At 38.4% G+C, this 22207-nt stretch overlaps 1 protein-coding gene across 2 annotated transcripts; it reads left to right on the top strand.

The window, feature by feature from the left end:
• Positions 1 to 1562: 1562 nt before the first annotated feature.
• On the top strand, positions 1563 to 20835 carry LOC121856353. 2 transcript variants are annotated; one of them, XM_042351863.1, is made up of 5 exons: positions 1563 to 1663; positions 11437 to 11517; positions 14059 to 14375; positions 15403 to 15646; positions 16513 to 20835. In XM_042351863.1, the coding sequence occupies exons 3-5, from the start codon at positions 14146 to 14148 to the stop codon at positions 19480 to 19482; spliced, it is 3444 nt and encodes a 1147-aa protein (XP_042207797.1). In that variant the 5' UTR covers positions 1563 to 1663; positions 11437 to 11517; positions 14059 to 14145; the 3' UTR covers positions 19483 to 20835. The 2 variants fall into 2 exon arrangements, with proteins under 2 accessions (XP_042207797.1, XP_042207796.1); XM_042351862.1 differs by lacking the exons at positions 1563 to 1663; positions 11437 to 11517 and having other exon boundaries at positions 13635 to 14375.
• Positions 20836 to 22207: the final 1372 nt, after the last annotated feature.

Raw genomic sequence — 22207 nt, 5'->3', positions numbered from 1 at the left:
GCAGCGACCATAAGAGGTTGTAAAGTTTGTTATTGACCTGTGGTTATGTTTTCGACAGCACAAGGATGACCTTAATGGGTGCGGTTGCTATGTCAGGTTGGTTCTTGAGGCAGGCTATGTTTAGGGCACCTTCTCTACCCCCCGCCCAGGTGACAGTTCGTCCACAGAGACAAACAGCGAATAAAAATAGATGTAATTGTTATTGTCGCCTCCTCCTTCGTTCTTCCCTTCCTTCCTCCTCTCTCCCCTTCCTTCCTCCTCTCTCCCCTTCCCCCCTCCTCTCTCCTTTATCCCTACATAACACACAAAGAGCACCCAGTCTCTTACCCAACACACACACACACACTTATCACCAGTCGTAATCAGCACATAGCGACTGGTAACACGATGATTCACCAGGATGACTTTGATGTTATTGAAAGATATATTGGTAAAAAAAAAATATATTGTTGATTGTGGTTACCGTGTGTGTATGAGCTAATGGTGGTGATTGTGGTAATGATTGGGATAATGGTGGTAGTTGTGGTGACGAGGTAATGATGGTGGTTGTGATAGTGATAATGGTGGTAGTTGTGGTGATTGTGGTATTCTGTATGTCTGTGTGTGTGTTATGGTAGTAGTGATGGTTGTGGTGGGGGTGGTAGTGATAGTTCTAGTGGTCACGATGGTGGTAAAGGTAGTAGTTGTGGTAGTAGACGTAATGGTAGTAATTGAAATAGTAGTAGTAGTAGTGGTAGAAATAGTCATAAAAACTTTAGATTGGTTGTTGTGGTAATAGTAGTAATGGTATTAGTCGTAGTAAGGGTCGTGGTAACAGAGACAACATTATCTTCAATAAAGTCTCTTCGCTTCTACTCCTGAACCACGAACCCGGGGATTCAGATTCGTGAATCCGAACCATTTATGGGCAGATTAATTTACTAATCTACTGCTTCTTTGGGTTCACTGTACAAATACCTGAGAGCAGAAGTACAGGAAAGTAAAGTAGGCTTATTGGACAGTAGAAAGTACACATGTAGGTCAGTAGAAAGTACACTTGGTTAGTTTAGGTTAGGGTGTCTAATCATCATGTAATACATTTAGGGTCATTATTTTAGGTCACACACCCTATTAGGTCACTTCCCCAACCTACCCCCCAGAGGACATGACCGGTGACCATTCTAGCGGTCATTTCCTTCCTCTCATGAAACCCAAACCAATCATTACATGTTTGTTTCTAGGTGTGTGAGTGTGAGTCAGACTAATAAACGGTTGAGTCATACTGAGTGTGTTGGTTTAGTGGCAAGCCAGCTGACTCACACTACTTCTCTCTCTTTCTCTCTATGATTACTATGGATCTGCGTCTATATCTTACACACACAGGGGAAGGGCAAGTGGTGAGTCATCCGTACACCCCGTGATCGTCATGTGAATACCCCCCCCCCCCTCCCTCCCTCCTTTCTACTCAATATATGTATTCGTCTATCTATATCGATCTATTATATTTATTCATGTTTATCAATCAATTTATCTATCCATTTCTCTATTTATTCATTTCTCTTTGTTTCAGATACAAGTCCCCCCCCCCTCCCTGCATACAGTGCCAGAACGAAGCTTTACGACAGTACAGGCATTCAACAGGGAAGGAATTCATACACACTGAGGATTCCCATATACACAAGGGGTTAGTAGACTATCTCCATTAATTATCTTCACCATTCTATATTATCTCCTTAAAATCACAATATATTAGTAATTGGTCACCGATTTACGCGGTCATTTGAACCCGTGGAGAGCCTTGTAAAACGAGAAACGAGTAAATGGTATTTGGTTGGTTAAATTCGCCCTTGGGAGCAGTAAGGCTTAAAGAACTTATTTTTACTGAGGAATTTTAAATGTTTGTAAAAAAAAATATAGTGTCTAAGTATTCAATGTGTTTTAGTTTATAGTTTCAAGGTTTGTTTATTTTTTAGATTCAAGCTTTGTTTATATGTTAGATTTAAGCTTTGTTTTGTATTCAAGGTGTAAACAATGGTGTATGGTGGCATTAGGTGAGGTACACACAATACTACACGGTATATAATTTTTCAGTACATTAGACAACAAATTTATATTATAGTTATAGACACAAACAATGCTCTATAATTTTACTGTAGACACAAACAATACTTTAAATACAAACAATAGTGTCCTGATTCTAGTAGATATAAATAGTAGTATACAGGGTATCTGTAAACAAGACACAAACAGTGATGTGTCGTAAGCCTGTAGTGCCATCTGTAAACAAGACACAAACAGTGATGTGTCGTAAGCCTGTAGTGCCATCTGTAAACAAGACACAAACAGTGATGTGTCGTAAGCCTGAAGTGCCATCTGTAAACAAGACACAAACAGTGATGTGTCGTAGTGCCATCTGTAGACAGTGAGTGCCATCTGTTATATGTATCTGTAGTTATAGACACAAACAGTGATGTGTCGTAAGCCTAGTAATTGTTACAAGACACAAACAATACTGTCAAGCCTGAAGTGCCATCTGTAAACAAGACACAAACAAGTGCCATCTGTAAACAAGACACAAACAGTGATGTGTCGTAAGCCCTGCCATCTGTAAACAAGACAAACAGTAGTAAGAATGCCATCTGTAAACAAGACACAAACAGTGAATATCTGTAAACAAGACACAAACAGTGATGTGTCGTAAGCCTGGTATCTGTAAACAAGACACAAACAAGACACAAACAGTGATGTGCCATCTGTAAACAAGACACAAACAGTGATGTGTCGTAAGCCTGAAGTGCCATCTGTAAACAAGACACAAACAGTGATGTGTCGTAAGCCTGAAGTGCCATCTGTAAACAAGACACAAACAGTGATGTGTCGTAAGCCTGAAGTGCCATCTGTAAACAAGACACAAACAGTGATGTGTCGTAAGCCTGTAGTGCCATCTGTAAACAAGACACAAACAGTGATGTGTCGTAAGCCGTGTAGAGCTGTATCATGTCTCACCGTCTTACTCAAGGTAAATAACTGTCTAATTATACTGTATTGCATCTTTGTGACCGTGTTACCTCATAAATAAGAGAAAGTAGTAACGTCTCTTACCGTTGGTCACGTTGCGTTACCGTGTGGGGTCATGTGACGTCACGATCTGCATGTCCAACCACGTGACAGTACGGTTTGGTAAGTTGTGACGTCACGGGTATATGATGTAACGGAAGATCACGTGGTAATGGCGTGCGACTAACGGCCTCACAACTCGTTTATAATAAAGACTTGATAAAACGGTAAACTCCTCAATTAGTAAGAATATATGAATAAATAAATAATTTAACTATGAAATAAGGTGATGCCAGCTGTTCACATTGATTGGCCTTGTAGGTGTATGACGTACCATACATTAATTCCTCAGATAAATGGCTGTCTCTATTTTAAACGTTCAATATACCTCCCTCAGCGCTAGTTAAATATAGAATTATCTTTAAATCCCCTTTACTTGCTCACAGGAAAGGGGGTGGGGGACCATTGCCGTCAGCTGTGAGATGTTAATGGTAACGGGGCCTTTGTATGACGTCACACCAGGGAGTCAGTTCCTACTTATGAGGTCATCAATGGCGTTCGAATATTTCCCTCTTACTATATTGATGACGTCATTGTTCTTGATACGTGGGCCTTGAGGAACACCTGTTGAGATAGATAGATTCGATAAAATCATCATACAAATTCACACTAATTCAATATGTACAGAAAGCAGGTATGTAGGAAGACAGTGCAGGTAAACAAACAAACAGACAGAGAAGGTTTACAAACAATAGTAAACACCAAGGATACACCAACAAAAACAACCGGCGCTTTTGCCCTTTGTGACGTCACTGAGGAGCATAGAGGGATTGGGAGGGTCTCGTGGCGCCATTGGTGAGAGAGAGAGAGAGAGAGAGAGAGAGAGAGAGAGGAGTCAGCAAACTTGTATATATAGAGAGTGTAGGTATATAAACAATTATTAAATATTAAGTCGATTAAATAAACAGACAGATAGACAGACAACTTCATATTTATTTAACATAGACAGTGCAACTATAAAACATATCAATGGCGTTCTTTTAATACATCTCTATCGTTAGCACACAAAATAATATTCATAATTAACCTCAAAATTATACTTGGACTCTATCTTAACTCACGTAACAATAAGTAGAAGACAAAGTTAGCATCAGGGAACCTTGGCAAGACAAGATTCGTTGTTAAGTTCATTTCACCTGAAGATTAACCACCCTAGCACGAACCTAACCTAATCTAACGTAAATTAACACTAACCTAATTTATCTTAACCTAATCTATCTTAATCTAACACTAACCTAATCTATCTTAACGTAACACTAACCTATTTTGTATTAAATTTGAGCTATATTCGTTAGGTCTATATTTCTTTGTTTAGTTTCGTGGAATAACCGCCTTGAGAATCTGTAGGAGTGAGAAACCTTGGGACTCGCTAATCTCTTCCTTGTAGGCTTCTGTAGTGAATCCATATAGTCATATTTATTCTTCCTTGTACTGTAAACTTTCCCCAAGAAACTTCAAGGAACTTCATTTTTTTACGACGTGTGGTTAAGGAATTTTTGTATTCCTGTAATTTAACGTCTATTATTTGAATTCTATTTTAGTTTATTCGGGGGGGGGAGTATTTTATAGAGAAGTGAGGTTCATTGCCAGCGAAAGAGTGTCCTTCTCCTTGGTTAAGTCAAGTTTAAAATAACCTTAGTTTAAAGTACAAGTTGAGTCAGAGAACACTCGCATGACACAAGGGGCGGAGCATAATATAAATGCCAAACTTTGCTGTTTGCTCTCCCTATATCGTTTATTTATACCTCAAATCTACCTTAAATAAAAAAAATAGGAGTTTCTTATATTATTCACGGTCTGGTATGTTAAGATTTGTTGAGTATGGAGAGTGTAATGAGGGAGAAACAGGTGATAGGTTTCAGCTTTTAAACGTGATGGAACTTCCTGTTGGCAACTCAGTGGTGCAACGTGGCTCAGGGGCGATGGCTGACGAGGATGGGCGAGAGAGAGAGAGAAATTCAGGGAGGGACGGAGAAGAGGAAAATCACTAACAAAGACAGAGATAAAGAGATTTAAAATGCAGTTAGATATTCCATAAAATAACTCGAAATCATATTAGTTCGTCGTATACGTAAGACAATGCTGTTATCAAATGGTAAAGAGTGAGTTGATCTAACAAAGGAATAGAACAAAGCAGATAAAGAGGAATGGAGGACAAAGAAACACACAAAGAAAGGAAGGTTTGGAAATGAATGAAAGAAGGAAACATACTGGAAGAGAGGGAGGGATGAGAAAAGGTGAAAAGGAGTAAAGTAGAGAGAGAAGGATGGAGAAGAGAGGGAACAAAGACTGAAACAAAATAATGGGAGAGAAACGGTAAGATAAATACCAAATGAGAGAGAGACGAGACAGAAATATGGAAGAATAGGAGAAATACGATAAATAAATAAAAGGCAGATAGGGAAGAGTGAAGGAAGAGAGAATGAAAGGATGAGTAAATGAGAAACAGAAAGAGGGAAGACGTATTGAGAAGAGAATATAGAAGCAAGGAGAGAGGAAGATAGAGTAATATTGAAATGACGAAAACAAAGAAATACCACACCTCACCATCACCACTACCCACCACACACACACACACCATCCTAGTAAAAAAACAACAAAAGAAAACACCAGCTTCTACACCATCTTATACCTTCTTAGTAAAAAAAAAAGAACACCAGCTGCTACACCATCCTACTAAAAAAAACGACAAGAAGAACTCGTAGATCTGCTAGGACTGAGTTGCCAATGCGGAAATACCAAAAGCTGCGGAGTCTAGTGGTGAAGCCAGGCAGCCACGAAGGCACCTGAGAGTTCACCGAGTTGCCAAGGGGGTGGACACAGGATTTAGACGTAATTAGGTATCTTGGAACGTTTAATATAAGTAATTACAGAATTTACAGCATCTTAGAACGTTTAATAGAATTACAGCATCTTAGAACGTTTAATAGGAGTAATTACAGTATCTTAGAACGTTTAATAGGAGTAATTATGCTAGGTCAGGACATAGAAGCCGGCTACTGCAGGCACTCTCACTCAGCCCCCCTCACCCCAACAGGACGTATTTTAGAAGACCTATTTAACATAGCCTCCGTCCTCATTTAACACTCATAGCTACGGTGATTAAGTTACGGTGATATATACTTGGAACTGTATATGAGATAGTTTCTTAATAAATACAGAAAAGACAGTTGGGTTTTCGCTGCTAAAAACACGAAATACTTTTACATGTCCAAGCTTATTAACCACTCAAGAATCAACGGTTAAGGGCCAGTTCATAGAAGTAATTACATAGATACCGGAGAACCACACATTAGCCACACATATTGCATCACAACATGACACAAAAGGGTTTAAGATTCAAGGAAAAAATTACAGGAACCTTTTGGTCTTGGTGCCTTTACTCTTTATGTACACGTGTGGATAAAGTTCCCTGTAGCTTTCATTATAACAAAATAACAACAGAAATACAAACAAAAATACGAAATAACAAGCTAAATACAACTTACAGGCTGGTGTATTTAAAAACTAAACCATACAGTTGAATTAAAAAAAAAAAACATTTGATCACTACTTGCTAATAATATCGACTAACGACAGTAAAACATGATGATTAAACACAAAATTTATACTAAAACTGGAAATTTACCCAATAAAGTTTATGACGATGTTTACTTGGCAGAATTTATAAGAGGTGACGAAACGGGTAGGCGGTGTTTATTCTTAAGCATTGTACTAACGTCACAATTTATATACACTAGGATGATGTTTAATTCATTCTTGTTTGGATGTTGGGTGATTAAATGTCTGTAAGATAGGTAGATAAACATAAAATAAAGAGATTTCATGATAGATTCTGATAAACGAAGGTGAAGAATATGTAAGTGGAGAATAATTGCTGTTTTGCGATTCATCCACAATAAGTAATTTGTAAGATAATATATAATGATTTTGTGATTAGTAATGATGAGAAATATTTAATATTATACAATTTCCCTCTATTTTAAGGAATATATAGAGAGAGGAACGTCCATGACCTAAAAATTTAATTCCTCAAGGGAGAATAATTGTTCGCTCGTCTATAAGATTAGATTCTGACTAAAAGTGATGAAATCTTTAAGACGCAGAACTCATATACTATTTTGTAACCTCAACACTGTATTAAGGTCAGTTTTTTCCTCGTAACTGGACGTACAAGTTTCTAAAGACTGACAATTGGTTGAAAGAGAAGGAAACAGAGAGCGAGAGAGAAAAGGAAATTATGAAAGAGAGTAGGATAGAAAGAGCGAGAAGCAAAGAAAGAGAGGGAGAGCGAGAAGGAAATAAAGAGGGAGAACAAGAGAGAGCGTTCTCACTGACTCACTTTCCACTCGGCCCCATTAAAGGAGATACTGTACAACAAGACCAAGTAGTTTTTAAAGTAGGGAGTGAGGGATGCTGTTTTATGCGACTGACACAGCAATCCCTGTAACTGGCTGACAATCTCTCTCTATCTCTCTCTTGGAAACCTTTAAGATTTGGACTCTGAAAGGCAGTGAGCTAAATTTTTTGAAAGTTGAAAATATCTCGCTATGATCTAGTCATTTTCTCTGACAACTGAACTTTACTGATATTTAATACGAATGTCAACGCTTAACTGAACACATTATATAAAAAAACGAAACTTAATGATTAAATATATTCAGTAAAATTGTCCAAAGGGGATATAAACTACACAGTTATTCAGTACAGCGTAAATACAGACAATGTTGGTATCAGTAAACGGTACACGCTGGTCCTGGGAGTATAAAATTTCTTGTGTGCTGAGAAAGTGCAGGTATATAACAATGGTAAACAGGCAATTTAACCAAAGCTATTACGTGTTCCTAAAGGCAAATATGTTAATTTCCTCCAAAAAGCTGGCGCGTTGAAACAGATTCCAAAATGGCCTTGATATTACACTCAGACAATATCGTTCGAGTAAGCCAAATTTAGAAGAAAAAAACATACGAAACTTATTAATAAACCAAGATAAATATTAACATAGATACATTAAGTCTATCCCTTAATTGGTGTTGAGGGAACGTATCTAGTTAAGGTAGAGTCTCAGAGTAGCTTTGATTTCATTTTGGATTTTATTTCTGTAGTTTTAAAACCAACTAATTTGGTATACGTTCCTAGAGTACCACCCTGGACCTGGCACCCTTGACCAGTTTGGCACTCCTCGGTGGGTACTTGTGGCACCTTGGCACTGTTGGGTAGGTTCGAATGCCCTTCAATGTTGAGAATGCCATTGGAGTAAACCCTTTTGTTTCCTCGTCTCATTTTCTTTGTTCTCTTATATCCCTTTCATTCCCTTTTCTCATTTTCTGTGTCGTTTTGTTTTCTTTTAGTTACCCCTACTAATTTTCGTTGTCATTTTCTCTTTCGTTTTATTTTTCTCGTTTTCTAAGTCCTTTTGTACTCTTTTTTTTTTATAATTTGAATGTAATTATTGTACTTAATTTTTGCGTGCTTTATCCGAATAAATAATTAGATTTGTCTTTAATATATTCAATTACGAGAAATATTCACCGTACGAAGTTAAGACTATGTTAGCTATTGACATTAAGCTCCACGAGGAGACGGGGATTTATGATAAATTTTCAGAAAACTTACTTGATTCACGTCTTTTCCTATTAAAATTTTCTGCTTGGTTTTAATCTTTGAAATATATATTGAATTGAATTTTTTCCAAACTTCGGGGTTCATTGATTAGTCCTAAATGCCACACATATTTATCTGGCCCAAATACGTGTTTGCTTGGAACAAATATGTAGAAGAAAGGCGTGAGAACTACGCCCTTAAATGCATGAGTCTACTAGGCAAGCATGAACTCTGCTTGGTTACCTGTTAGGCGCTGTAACTACGCAGTAAGGATCCCTGGAAGTGCCACATTGATCTGTGGCGCACTTCTTCCCGGGGGGTCAACCAATGAGCTGATGCCACGTCACTAGGCGGAACAAAGATGGAGGGGCGCCGTACTCCACCTGCACCACCCTGGCACCCTGCTGTGATTTGTTACTTAAACCACGGCACCTATTTTTAATCCCATTACCCACTTCCATCCACCTGTTTTCCTTCCACTGAATATATTTCACCTGCCACTTATGTAAGCTCCCCAAAGGTTGAAAATTGGCAGGGTATTTTTTTTTTTTAGTAATTAAATGTTGGAGCAATCTGCCATAGAGTTTTATGACTTGACCAACTAGTACTGTAATACCAGAGGCTACCAGATGCGACATGCGTAGACAGGAGGCTAAATTCTCCCTTATTATTATAATAGAACCTTAATATATAGGAAAATGAAAGGAAAAGATGACTGAGATGCTCTTAAAACCACTATAAGTTAGGGTTTTCTATTACTCAAACTTTTACGATGGAAGGAAGGAGTGAAACATCTTGTCATGTTGGGGACCATTATTCGCTTGTATGTGCACTGTGTTGGCTATTTTTTTATACAGTATAAACATTACGACTGGAGAACGAAATAAGGTCACATGAAAATATAATACAAGCGTTAATATCAATATATACTGTATATATATATATATATATATATATATATATATATATATATATATATATATATATATATATATATAAGTAAATCACTGTAGGTGCGTGATCTAGGTATATGCTGATAACCACAAGGTTATCAGCATATATATATATATATATATATATATATATATATATATATATATATATATATATATATATATATATATATATATATTGATAAAATCACACGGGAAAAGGGAAACAACGGAGCACCTTACCTTTCGTCTTTATTCAAGACATCTGAATTTTTTGATGATGAATTGAAACACATTCGTTCCATTGCACAAAATCCTGGGTACCCTTCTGTGTTTGTTGATCGTTGTTTCAAAAGGGCTAAAAAATCCTTTCATTCCTCTCAAACCAGGCAAATTCCTACACACATACTTCTTTCTATGTTATATCATTGAAGTAACATAACTATGTAATAATTAGTCCTCATCCCAAAATATATTAAACTTCGAAAATTTCTGAGTAATTCAGTAAGGAATGCCTTGGCGCCACAATTGTGAGATCCGCATTACAAAATTAACCACATTTCTAATATAACTACTTCCTAATTAAAAAATATCGATTAAAAATATCTAATTTATATTAAAATCAATAAGAAAATAAAAATATTATGAAATTTACAAACAACAGAGAAAAAAGGAGTTAAATCTGACAATATATAACGAGGAAATAAGTTGGTACATGTAATTAGTTTGAACCTGAAGGGACGAGGAGGAAGGAGTTGGCTACAAGTTCCATTTATTTTTACGTCAGCCACAATGGATGAAGCCAACACAACGCAAAAACAGACATCAGATGAAACAGAAAAAGAAATTAATGAATCTGCGAGTCGTCTGGAGCAGAAATTCAAAGCTATGTTCGAGAAATCTGAGAAACTTACGGTTAGTATATTGTAATGTTCAGGTTATTCGCCATTAGAGGAAAAACAAAGTCATTATTTCACGATGCGGGGAAAGAAAGCCCCAGTTATCGAGTTATAATGTAATATCAAACTTTATTTTTTCCTTGAATTTCGTATAAACTTTTTAAACTTTTTTTTTCGTATAAACTTTTTAAACTTTTTTTTTCGTATAAACTTTTTAAACTTTTTTTTTCGTATAAACTTTTTAAGCCGCCATGACAGTTACCGTCTTAGCAGTTACTGAGGAAAATTCTTAGTGACAAAATATTAGGGTAAGAACCATTTCTAGATTAAAACAAATGACTAGGATATGTTGTGAGAAAGTTGAAGGAAATTTTAGACGTTATTGGAAGTTAAACAAAAACCCCCACCCATTTTCGACTATAAATGGACTGTTAACTTAGAATTAAGGAAGCGATTGCAGTTTTAACTCATAAAGGGTGTAATTAAATAATTAAAAAACTTAGAATAATGACCCAATTCTCTTGAGTACGATGATAAGGTTAACTAAACCATCGCCAGACACTAATTATTTTCAGCCAAGCTGCGCCTACGGAGACAGACGCAATATGGACGTTATTGATGCGGGACCTATAAATAAAAATCATTGAAAGGTTTAAATATTTAGGTCAGTTGGTTAGGTTTGTTCTAGCCTAATGTTTACAAACTTAGCAGTAAAGCCTCGTGTTTAAGGGTCTAGCATTACTCTTACTACGACTGTCTACCGTGTCAAGCCTTGTGTTTAAATTTTTTTAGTACAGTAGTGAGTTGGCTATGTGAATTGTTTACTGCCAGTGGCATATGTAATTACATGTATATTGATAAAAAAGTAAACACAAGCTTTATACACCATTTCCTCCACACCACAGGCAGAAGTACAGGCAGCAGAAGAACTTTGCCATGCTTTACGGGAAGGTAGCGTTACACTACCCAAACGACTGCCCAAGACTGTAAGTCCGTTTCCCTTACCTTTATTGTCTTCTCCACTGTGATTTTTTAAATAAAATTGGTGTGGGTCAGTGACCTATAACAGTAGTCTTATCTATTCATTCTTAGTGAGATCAAACTTCTTTTTCTTAATTTTTTAATATACCAAAAGTTGGTTAACATGACAACCTTAGTGTGCTTGGATTATATAGTTAATACTTCTTTATATTCAAACTTTGCAGTGCATCTTGCTAAAAACTACTGAACAGGTCTCAGTCAGTTTACATTACTAGAGTTATCACACCTAAATGCTGTTGGATTGGAAACTGCATACTGTTATGCCTTGTTAATGGGAGTTACAAGGGAATAATTCCTTCCAAGTAAGTTAAGAAAATGGTAAATTGCACTGGCAGGTTTTCAGTGTGATAATAATTTACCCGGCATTTCTTTATTTTTACTTTTTTACTTTTATCCTCTTCGTCACTGATCAGCTTGTTAGCCGCTTGGGCGATCGGTCACATCTCTTTTCATTTATCTTCTTCACCAAAAGATCGGCTCGCTAGCCGCCCGGGCGATCGGTCACGTCTCTGTCACGCACTGTTGGCAAATACTGGGCATGCACCGGCTCCTGAATGTACCTGAACCCGCTCCAGTGTTGGTCAAGTCTTGTCTTGAAAGAGCTCACACTCGGTGCCGTCACAACACTCTCTGGTAGATTGTTCCAAGAGTTTACAACCCTCACTCCGAAAAAGTTTGCCCTCACGGTTATCTGGACTTGTGGCTTCTTCAATCTTGAGCTGTGACCCCTTGTGGGGCGAGCGTCCGCCAGCTCCAAGTAAGGACACTCAACTGAGTAGTGCCCCTGAGATGCTTATACACCTCAACTAGGTCCCCCCTTGCCCGTCTGTAGTATAAGCTAGGCAAGTTCAGGCGCTCCAATCTCTCAGGGTAGCTGAGGTGCCGAAGTGCAGGCACCAGTCTGGTGGCCCTCCTTTGAACATTTTCAACCAACTGACAGTCCCTAGCATATCTCGGGGACCAGATGGGGTGACAGCACTCCAGATGGGGAAGCACTTCACTCCTGAAGATCGTTACGAGGGACGGACCGTCTAGATATCTGAAGACCTTCTTATAAGACCCAATAATTTATTTGCCTGATTTACCTTCTCACAATGGCCCGAGAACTTCAGCTCATTGTCAACATACACACCTAGGTCCTTCTCACACACAGTCTCAACTAGTGCAGTTTCTTCATCCCGTTGGGACATATGATACGCCTCCTTACCGTGGGCACGCCCCAGGTGCATCCTCTTACACTTCGTGACATTGAATCTCAGCAGCCATTTCTTCGACCATTCCTGGAGCCCACAGAGGTCCTTCTGCAGCTCTTCACAGTCTGCTTGGTTCTTAATTTCCCGAAATAACTTGGCGTCATCGGCAAACATTTGTATGGAGGAGTGTACAACGTCAGGCATGTCATTTATGAAACAAACAAACAACAGCGGGCCCAATACACTGCCCTGTGGTACCCCACTTGTGACAGGTACAGATGATGATTTCGTGCCATTAATCACCACACACTGCTTGCGGTCATGTAGAAAGTCTTCTATCCACGCTAGGACATTTCCCCGAATTCCGTACCCTTCCAGTTTGATTTTCAGCCTTTCGTGGGGTACACTGTTGAAAGCCTTGGCAAAATCTAGGTAAATATTGTCGATATTATCACCCCGTTCCTGAATATGGGTCTAAATATCCAATACCTTGAGCAATTGTGTTAAGCAAAAGCGCCCCGGCATAAAACCATGTTGGCAATCTTTTACAAGGTTGTTTTGTATTAGATGTTCCATTGCGGCATCTCTGATAATACTCTCAAGTACTTCACATATTATGCTGGTCAGGCTCACCGGTCTATAGTTGTTCGTGGAGTGACGATCGCCCTTCTTGAAGATAGGACTCACATAAGTCACTTTCCATTCACTGGGGACCATTTGTTCATCCAGGCATTTACAAAACAGGATCTTCAGGGGCTCTGCAAGCTCGTTGCACAACTCTCTTAGCACTCTAGGATGCACCATGTCAGGTCCGGGACTCTTATGGACATTTATCCTGGACTCTTTATTTCTAATACCCTCTTCTGTGAACACAATGTGGGTCAGTGCTGTGTCGAACTGTTTGTCCTCAAACGCAGGCCCCTGGTTAGCTCAGTAGCTGGTCGGGTTTAAAGAAGTATGTACTGTATTGTACATGTATAATAACATTTATTCCTGTTGCAGATTTTCAGGTTGATCACATTTTTTATGATCAAGTTTGTTTCTTTTAGTCTTTGGTTACTAGTAGGAATAAACTAGTGTCCTACCCGTTTCTCGACACCCACAGAAATTTACGCTTTTCATGATCTTATAAGCAAGCTTTTTTCTCTCTCTAGGTAGATGTTTATGACAGTAGAGTAGCTCAGTACAGTAGTTTGCAAAGTATTTATTTATTTTATATTGTTTTATTTATTTTTCATTCATTTAGTATTTTTTGTCCATAGAATTGCATTGACTTAATTTTGGATGTTGCAGACTGATCTACCTGGGAGAAGTGACATAGATGAGGCACAGGCCAGTGGAGGCAGCAGTATCAAGGAGCAGGAGTCAGTCCATGAGGAGATGGTTATGGCATTTAGTAAACTTCACCTAGGGAAGTCGGAAATGGAAGCTCTGATATCCACCTTGGAGATCAGTAGGTTGGAGTTGGAAGCCAAAAGGCGGAAGAAGGCCAGCCTGAGTCAACGATTAGCAACCCAAGTAAACGAGAGGAAGAAGGAAATCGAGAGGCTAATACAGAAGGCTAGGGAGGAAGGAAAGAGGATCATGGCCTTGCTAGAGTCTACACTGAGGTAGAAGTTCATCCCAGCATCATTGTAGTTGCTATACAGTACATAAATGGGTGCAACTATAGCATGCAGTCTACAAGATATTTAGGTTAGGTTAGGGTAGGCAAAAGATATCTTTTTAGACCACACACTATAGTAGCACCCATACATGTTACATATTTTCAAGAGAGACATTGTTTCTCTTTATATACTGTAGCTGTGTCCCTTCAGTCTCCATTGTTACCTACTGTAAATGGAGGGAGCTTTACACAGTCTCAATGGGAATCTGTTTATCTTCAACTCGTATTAATTGGAACAATTATTCAAGGCTTCACAACTACTGAAAATAATTATTGCATTACCATTTTTTTCCAAACTAGCTATTAAGAGAATTGGGTTACACTAGTGCCCCTTTTTCTTGGTTTTTAAGGTGTTCAAAAAGAACTTGCTAATGTACAGTGTAAAACATATCCATATTTATTATCATCTTCATCATCACATGAAGAATATTCATTAAAGTTATACATACTGTATGAACACAGTGCATTGGGATGTGGATATATTAGAGTATGTTGCACTAGTGCCAGACTCATAAAATTGACTAAAAAATGTTCTTCTTAAATATCTTTTGGTAACTTATGTAGTACATTACTGTACTGTACTCACATTTATGATTTTTTAATTTTTTTTGTAAACACAAAAATCAACAATTAGAAGATAAGTATCAGTCAATCAATTGAAGCCCCAGAAAACCCCATAAACTGTATGTTTATTTTATTTTTAGGTTCTATATACTGTATTGTGTTTGTTACTATTTACTGTTTCTATTTTGACACCGCTTTCCCCACTTCATTATTATTAGTGTACTGGACAGTATTATGAACACATTTGGCCCAACCCGACATACTGGGCAGTCTCAAAGCAGGCTACCTGGACGAGGTCAGCTTTTTTGTTTATCAAGCCAAATACTACAGTACTGTACCAGATAGTGCAGACTCCAGTACACCCATAAACATATACTGTACTCACTTAACTATCAATCTTCTTACAGAGCTCTTTGTGAAAATCAAGAAGATTTAGATAAATTAAACATGGAAGCAGTGAACATAAGGGATAATGCACACAGAGTCACAGTTAGCTGCCAATTAAGGTGTGACCTCCGTCGCCAGCTAGAAACTGTGACTCGTAATGTCAAAGAACTAGAAAACAAGTCTGCCAAGGTCAATGAAGAAGTAACAAAAGCCAAAGAGAAGATAAAGACTGCCATGGAGAGGATGAAGACTGCCAAGTGTATGGTAAGTGATATCTCCTCATTACTGTATTAGATTTACCCCATCCCCAGTAATAATAAATAATCAAGGTTAATAATAATAACAATTATGTAACTTTGCTGATTGGACGAGAATCGGTTGTTTTCATTATGGTATGAGTGAACAAGAGCACCAACTTTACAAACATCCCCATCCTCCTTACTTCACCTTATTTTCCCATCTCCTTTCGTCGTTTTCTCTCTCTCTCTCCTACCATCTATCTTTGAAATATACTGTACTGTACTTGTTCCTTTTCCTTTTATCCTCTTTGTCACCGACAGATCTTTCATCTCCCATTCTCCCAGTATGTCCCCATCACCATAGCAGACACTGATTTCCTCTGCCCAAGATTTCTTTCACTACTGCATCTTCTTATCTTTATTTATTTATTTTAATACTGTACAGTACTCTGCTTCCTAATTGCCATACATATTGCTATACTTTCGAGCACTTATGTCACTTGAAATTTGTTTGTGTATCAAGGTTCCATGCACAGAACAATAAGGTAGGCTTTACTTGATGTGGACAGATGTATCAATACTATGATGGGCTTCCATTTCTTTGTGAGGTTAGTGTGCTTGGATATGGGTGTGTATCCAAGGTGGTTGCAAAGTAACTGTTTAAGGAATACAGAATTCAGTGTAGCTATCTTAGCACCAGTTATTCCATTAAGTTGAGAGCCATGACAGTCTAGCCGAGCCTTCTCATCTAAATTGATATCACATACAAGTGTGGGAAATAACCAAATGCATATATTATATTTTAAAGTCCTGTAATGACACAGAATTGAATGTTTGTATTAAAAAAGAGGATAGTGTCTGGTATTTTACTTGTATATCTTTTTATTACAGTTGTGTGCAGATGGGAAATTACAGTTGAAGGAAGTTTTTGATGGGTATGTGGCCTTAGCGGCAAGTATAACGGACTGCGTCAGCATCAGTGACGAGTTTCTGAAGGTGATTGTGCCGGAGATTGAAGACCTTGAGTGGGATACTCAACCCAGTGATGGATATCCTGAGGGACCACATGTTGTGCCTCTAGCACCTACACTTACATCAGAGGTAGAACCTACACCAACAGTATGCCAGGTCATCACATCATTTCCCCATGTTTTGGGAATTAACGCAACTCGGCCAAGTACGGATCGGAAACATCCTACTCTGCTAAACGCTGGCCAGAGTGACCCTACGTCAACCTATGGCCAGAGTGACCCTACACTAATCATTAACCAAAGAGATCCAGCTCCACCATCCAATAGCCAAAGAGACACTGCTGTATCACCAACCACTGGCCAGAGAGAATCTTGTCCCAAAGTTGTTTGCCAAAAAGATCCTTTTTCCACTGTCAATAGCCAGAGACATTCCTCATCCACAGTGTTTGGCCAAGGAAATCCTTTTACAGCCATTGACCAGAGACATTCTACTCATCCTATTGTTGGCCACACCTATGCAAGTGAACCAAGGATCTTTACGTCACCAACCTGGGATAACCTATCTCTTTCACTAGCTAAATATGCTGGTGATGCCCTGGACACTGCTGATTTTCAGCCACATACATGTAAACCAGTGGATGATGATATGTCTTATGAAGATAGTTTCACTTGCTGCCCTGACAAAGGGTTGATAGATACTGAGACAGTGAATGATGAATGCCAAGTAACTGATTCATTTGACTTAAATGCACACTTACTTGTCACTACCTCTCAATCTGTTGTGCCAGAACTGTTACCATTCACCTCTCTACCAGACACTACTGCAGATATATCTGTTGTATGTGAACGACCTTTTGTGACTACTGCATCCATTCCTTTGCTAAAACCAGATAGTGTACCACCACTTGTACCAGACCAACAGGATGAACCAACCAGTGCAGCGGTATCCTCTTATCCACAAGGAAAACCGTCCACCACATCAGTGTCATCTATTTTAAAAGAACATTCTGTTGTTACTGTCCCCTCTGCTGTACAGGAACAACCAGTCATTACCACAATGCCTTCTGTAATGATGGGAACACCAGTCACCACTCTACCATCTGTTGTTCAGGAACATGCTATAAACACAACTCTTCCATCTGTTTCACTTGAACAGCCAACAACCACAACTCTACCATCTATATCACCCAAAATATCAGCTGCAGCCGTCGAATCTCCTATTCCAGTGGAAAAACAATTCACTGATGTGGAATCAACTGTTACCATAGCACATTCTGCTTTAGGGAAAGAAAGGACCCACAAAACTGTACCATTTGGACACGTTGGAGATGAAGCAACTAGCACTGTACAGTCTTTACCCGAGAAACAAAAGGTGCTGACCATGGTACCAGTTGAACATATAACACGTCTACCTATGAAGACAACACTGTCTGGAGCTGATGAACCTCCGGTCATCACTACAGCACCTTCTAGACATGTGGAACTCTTACCAGCCATGAGTGTAATGTCTGGAACAAAGAAACAACCAACCATTACCATGATACCAACTAGACAAATGGAACAAACAACCACCATGACAACAACTTCAAAGATAAAGGAACAGCCTGATATTTCTGAACAAATGGAACTGACAGCTTATCTAAATGGACAACCTAAGTTAAAGAAACAATCAGTGGTCAGATCACTATCACATGTCATGAAAGAACAGCCAGGGTGTATTAGTGTACCGATTATTGAACACCAACATACTGCCTTATTTGAATTAGATGGTTATCCAAGTAGAAATAGAAAGACCATGGTTAATGTCCAGACACTACTAGAGGACAGCGTGACAGCTGAGCCAACGGACCAAAGCTTCATTCAGGATACAACACTAAATGACCCGCTAGCAAGAGAAACAGACCTGACTATGATCAAGGAAGGCAGCTGCACCAACAGAACAAAGCTAACATCTACCCCAGTAAAACACAATGATAGATCTTGGCAGCAAAATGTTGATCAGGTCATGACCACAGCACAGGTTTCACAGACAACTTCCCCAGATGACTCTGTATTTGTTACACTTGAATCTGAAGCAATTGTTGCTGAAGGGGATGCAAATGTCACACAGGGAACTAAAGCATATGCTGAGGGTGATGGGAATCTGCCAAAAGAATCACAAGGTTTCCCTAAAAGTGAAAATGTTAGGAAAAATGAAAGAAAGAGAATTTCTGTGGCAAGCCGGCTTTCTTCTAACCTTTTCAAGTGTCATCCATTTGTTGAATCCAGACCTCATTCCTTGGGACCAGAATTTTATGACAAGAGTTCTGTTATGTTAAAATCTGTATCAAACCTTTCTTGTGGTAGCACTCAATCTCAGCCAAGTACCTGTAGCACACTTCCTCAGTGTGAACACAAATATCTTCCAAAAATTGTGGAAATGGAGGCTGAAGAAATTGAGACAACAGATTCTCTTGTTGTAAAATTAAATGATATCAAGTTTCCTCGTCAGGAAGTTCCCAGGACTGAGATAAACTTACCTGATTTCTACAACAAATCCCAGGCAGAAGGAACCTCTTCAGCTCCTTATGTTGATTTGAAGGATCCAGACTTGGCCACGGGAGCATCAACATTAAAGAGTCGTAGAGTCAAACTGGGTGACAGGAAGTCCCTCGGCGACAGTTATCTGTTATTTCCTTGTGCCCGCAACGCTCAAACCTATCATGGGGTCCCGAAGAAACCCCGGAGACCTTACCGTATCTCACATGGTATGAACAAATTGGTACGTAGTGAGAAAATCCCAGAGGCACCAACTACAACTACTGAAGAGGTGAGGGTAACACATCTCCAATTAGATAATGCTGAGGTTCCAGTATCAAAAAGTGAACAGGACCAAAATGTAAGGAAGTGATCATTAGGAAATAATTAAGAATCTGGACATACATATATAAGAACCCTAGTCCTGATTACTCTTTAGTACTGTATCACCTGAGAAGAAAGTCTACTCTATAAAAGGGAAAGTTAACTATAAATCTTATATTTAATTTGATGAAATGAGGGGAAGCTGAGTTGCTGGGAGATGTTAATGAGCTGTGTGTATTGTATCATTGTGTTTAGGTGGAGTTTTCTGTTTTTTTTTTTTTTTGTAACGTTAAACCCATTGATTTGTGCACCAGGTTATTAGACTTGCTATCAATGTGATTCTCTAACCCTTATTCCTTATAGGTTGATGCTTATATCTTGAGAATATACTTACCGGTAATTTTTTTTTTACTTATGAATGAGCTTCTGGAATCTGTACTTGGAAGAGGCAAAAGGAGTAAATTTCTTCACACGGAAATCTCCAGTGTTGTATAGTATTTTTGTATGAGGATAGTATACAGTATTCATTTATATTTTAAATTTCTTACGTGTCTATTTTTTTTATGGGCAAGAGAGTGTTACCAGGCAGTCTTATTTAGACATGGACACTCTTACTTGGCGAATATGTACAAAAGGAAATCACTGTTCTCTTCCTGATAGAACTTGTCATTGGTTACCGGTTCATTACAGGTGTCCATTGATTTACAAAAAAAGTTATTTACGAATGGCTTTTGGGAACTATATAATATCTTTGCTATTATTTCAATCAGTAGAAAAAGTATTTTAGTTATATTGTGACATTGAAGCATGTTTGATGTCGTTTTTTAGGTTTCACAGCATACAGTACTTCTTTGTGGACCCTGTGGCTGCTGGTCAGTGGGTCACAGTCTAAATCACGAGGATTGGGAACTGTTAGGCATTAGCACGGGCAACTCTTTCTTACAAGTACTACGGGTAGGCTAAAAACAAATCCATTATGATGATTTTTATTTTATTTTTTTTTTTTCCCATATCCAGCAATAAGGGATTTACCAATTATGGAATGGATAAAATATACACTTAGTAGTTACAGTACTTTAAAATGTTGCCCCAGTATAGTAATGAAGTGTATTTCAGTTGGGAAGAAGTGTTTACAAGGATACATCCCATGAAGTGTGGATAACAATATTGTAGTTTATGGAAATTTTTGCAAGTGAGAGTTCAGTAACACACCATAGGCAGAGTATTTTAGTTTGTATTTTCATTTACATTTTTTGAGGGATTTTTTTTTCTTTAGTTTTCATTAAGCAAAATCAAAAATATTTTAATTTAATTGGGTGGTGACTTTTCTTAATTTGTTATACAGGAAGTTTATGATCATAAGTATACTGTAATATATTTTACTACCCAAAATTAAGGAAAATAAAGATTAATTTAGTTATTTATATCTCATTCTTGAATTCTTTAATACACAGGAGAAAGGCATCGTACTGAAGGGGTTAAACAAAGGATAACATGAATGGTTATCCTGGGATTATATCATAAGGGGGATACTGTGGTGGAAGATGTGGTAAGGAAGGTAGAAAGACCAATTAAATGGTAACAGTGTGTCTTGTGGTCCTTGTGTTTCTTGCCATTGTGCAAGAATAGGGAAAAGGAAGGTTGGTGGCAATACATTACAGTATATCAATGTCTCAAAGAATATTTATGACTCACTCATTGAAGTATGCCAAGTGAATGACAATCACAAGCTGATAAATTACGAGCTGGATATATTTAAACAATGTTCTTTTACTTTTGACTATATAATATCAAATATAATCACTATTACATATGGCAGCATTTTACCCATGGTGTCTGGAATGTGTACATTGCTGCTCAACAGTTCTCTCGAGTCACTTAGGAATGGTATTGACAAAGTTGGATGGTACAGTGAGAAACGTTACATTAAGTGGGTGAGATTCATTAAGGTACTATAGTGTAGCTTATCAATGAGAACTGACTGGCTACTGACATTTGCTCCCCTACACACACACACACACACACACACACACAAATACATGCACAAGTACCAACTCCTATTTAGGATTCAAGGAAGAGCTCGATTCTCTCCATTCTGAGTCCCATACTAGCCAGCTCTCTAACTTCACAAACAGAGAGCCCACATTACCCTCGAAGATGATTGGCTTCTTTGCACACTTGTGAGCTGTTAAGAATGTTCCATGAGGACCAATCGTGAGGCTGGATGCATGGTAAGTACAGAACTGTGGTTTGTGCTGTATGATCAAGTGTGTTGTATGTTGTGCAGTGTGTTTTTGGTGTATTTAGTACAGTATTACCCCTGGGTATCAACTGGCCTGACTCATTAATGTACAAGAACGCAGACACTATGCTGAATATCATAACTAGTAAAGTGATCCATTTGATCGATAAATATATACCCAAGACCAAACCCAGTGCTTCTAGGAATATGAGGGGATCCCTACACATGAACCATGCGGCGGTCGACAAAATAAGAAAACCCAGAAATTCAAGACGGGTTGGGTCAAGCGATGAGCAAGACAGAAGGATGTATGCAAGCACCAAAAACCAAGCATAGAGTGTAGGAGGGCTGAAAAGGAGTTACAGAGGCTGGTTGCAAGAGAGGTCAAGTCAAACCCAAAGGCGTTTTACCGCTATGCAAAGTCGAAATTGAAAACGAGAGTTGGATTATCAGACCTGAGACTGGTGGATGGTAGTTACGCAGATTCTGACCAGGATAAAGCTGAGGCATTGAACAGCTTTTCCTCGGTGTT

This window comes from Homarus americanus, unplaced genomic scaffold (genome assembly GCF_018991925.1).
Source record: "Homarus americanus isolate GMGI-L3 unplaced genomic scaffold, GMGI_Hamer_2.0 scaffold48220, whole genome shotgun sequence".
Taxonomy (NCBI): domain Eukaryota; kingdom Metazoa; phylum Arthropoda; class Malacostraca; order Decapoda; family Nephropidae; genus Homarus; species Homarus americanus.
This window is presented reverse-complemented; position numbering and strand designations above follow the sequence as displayed.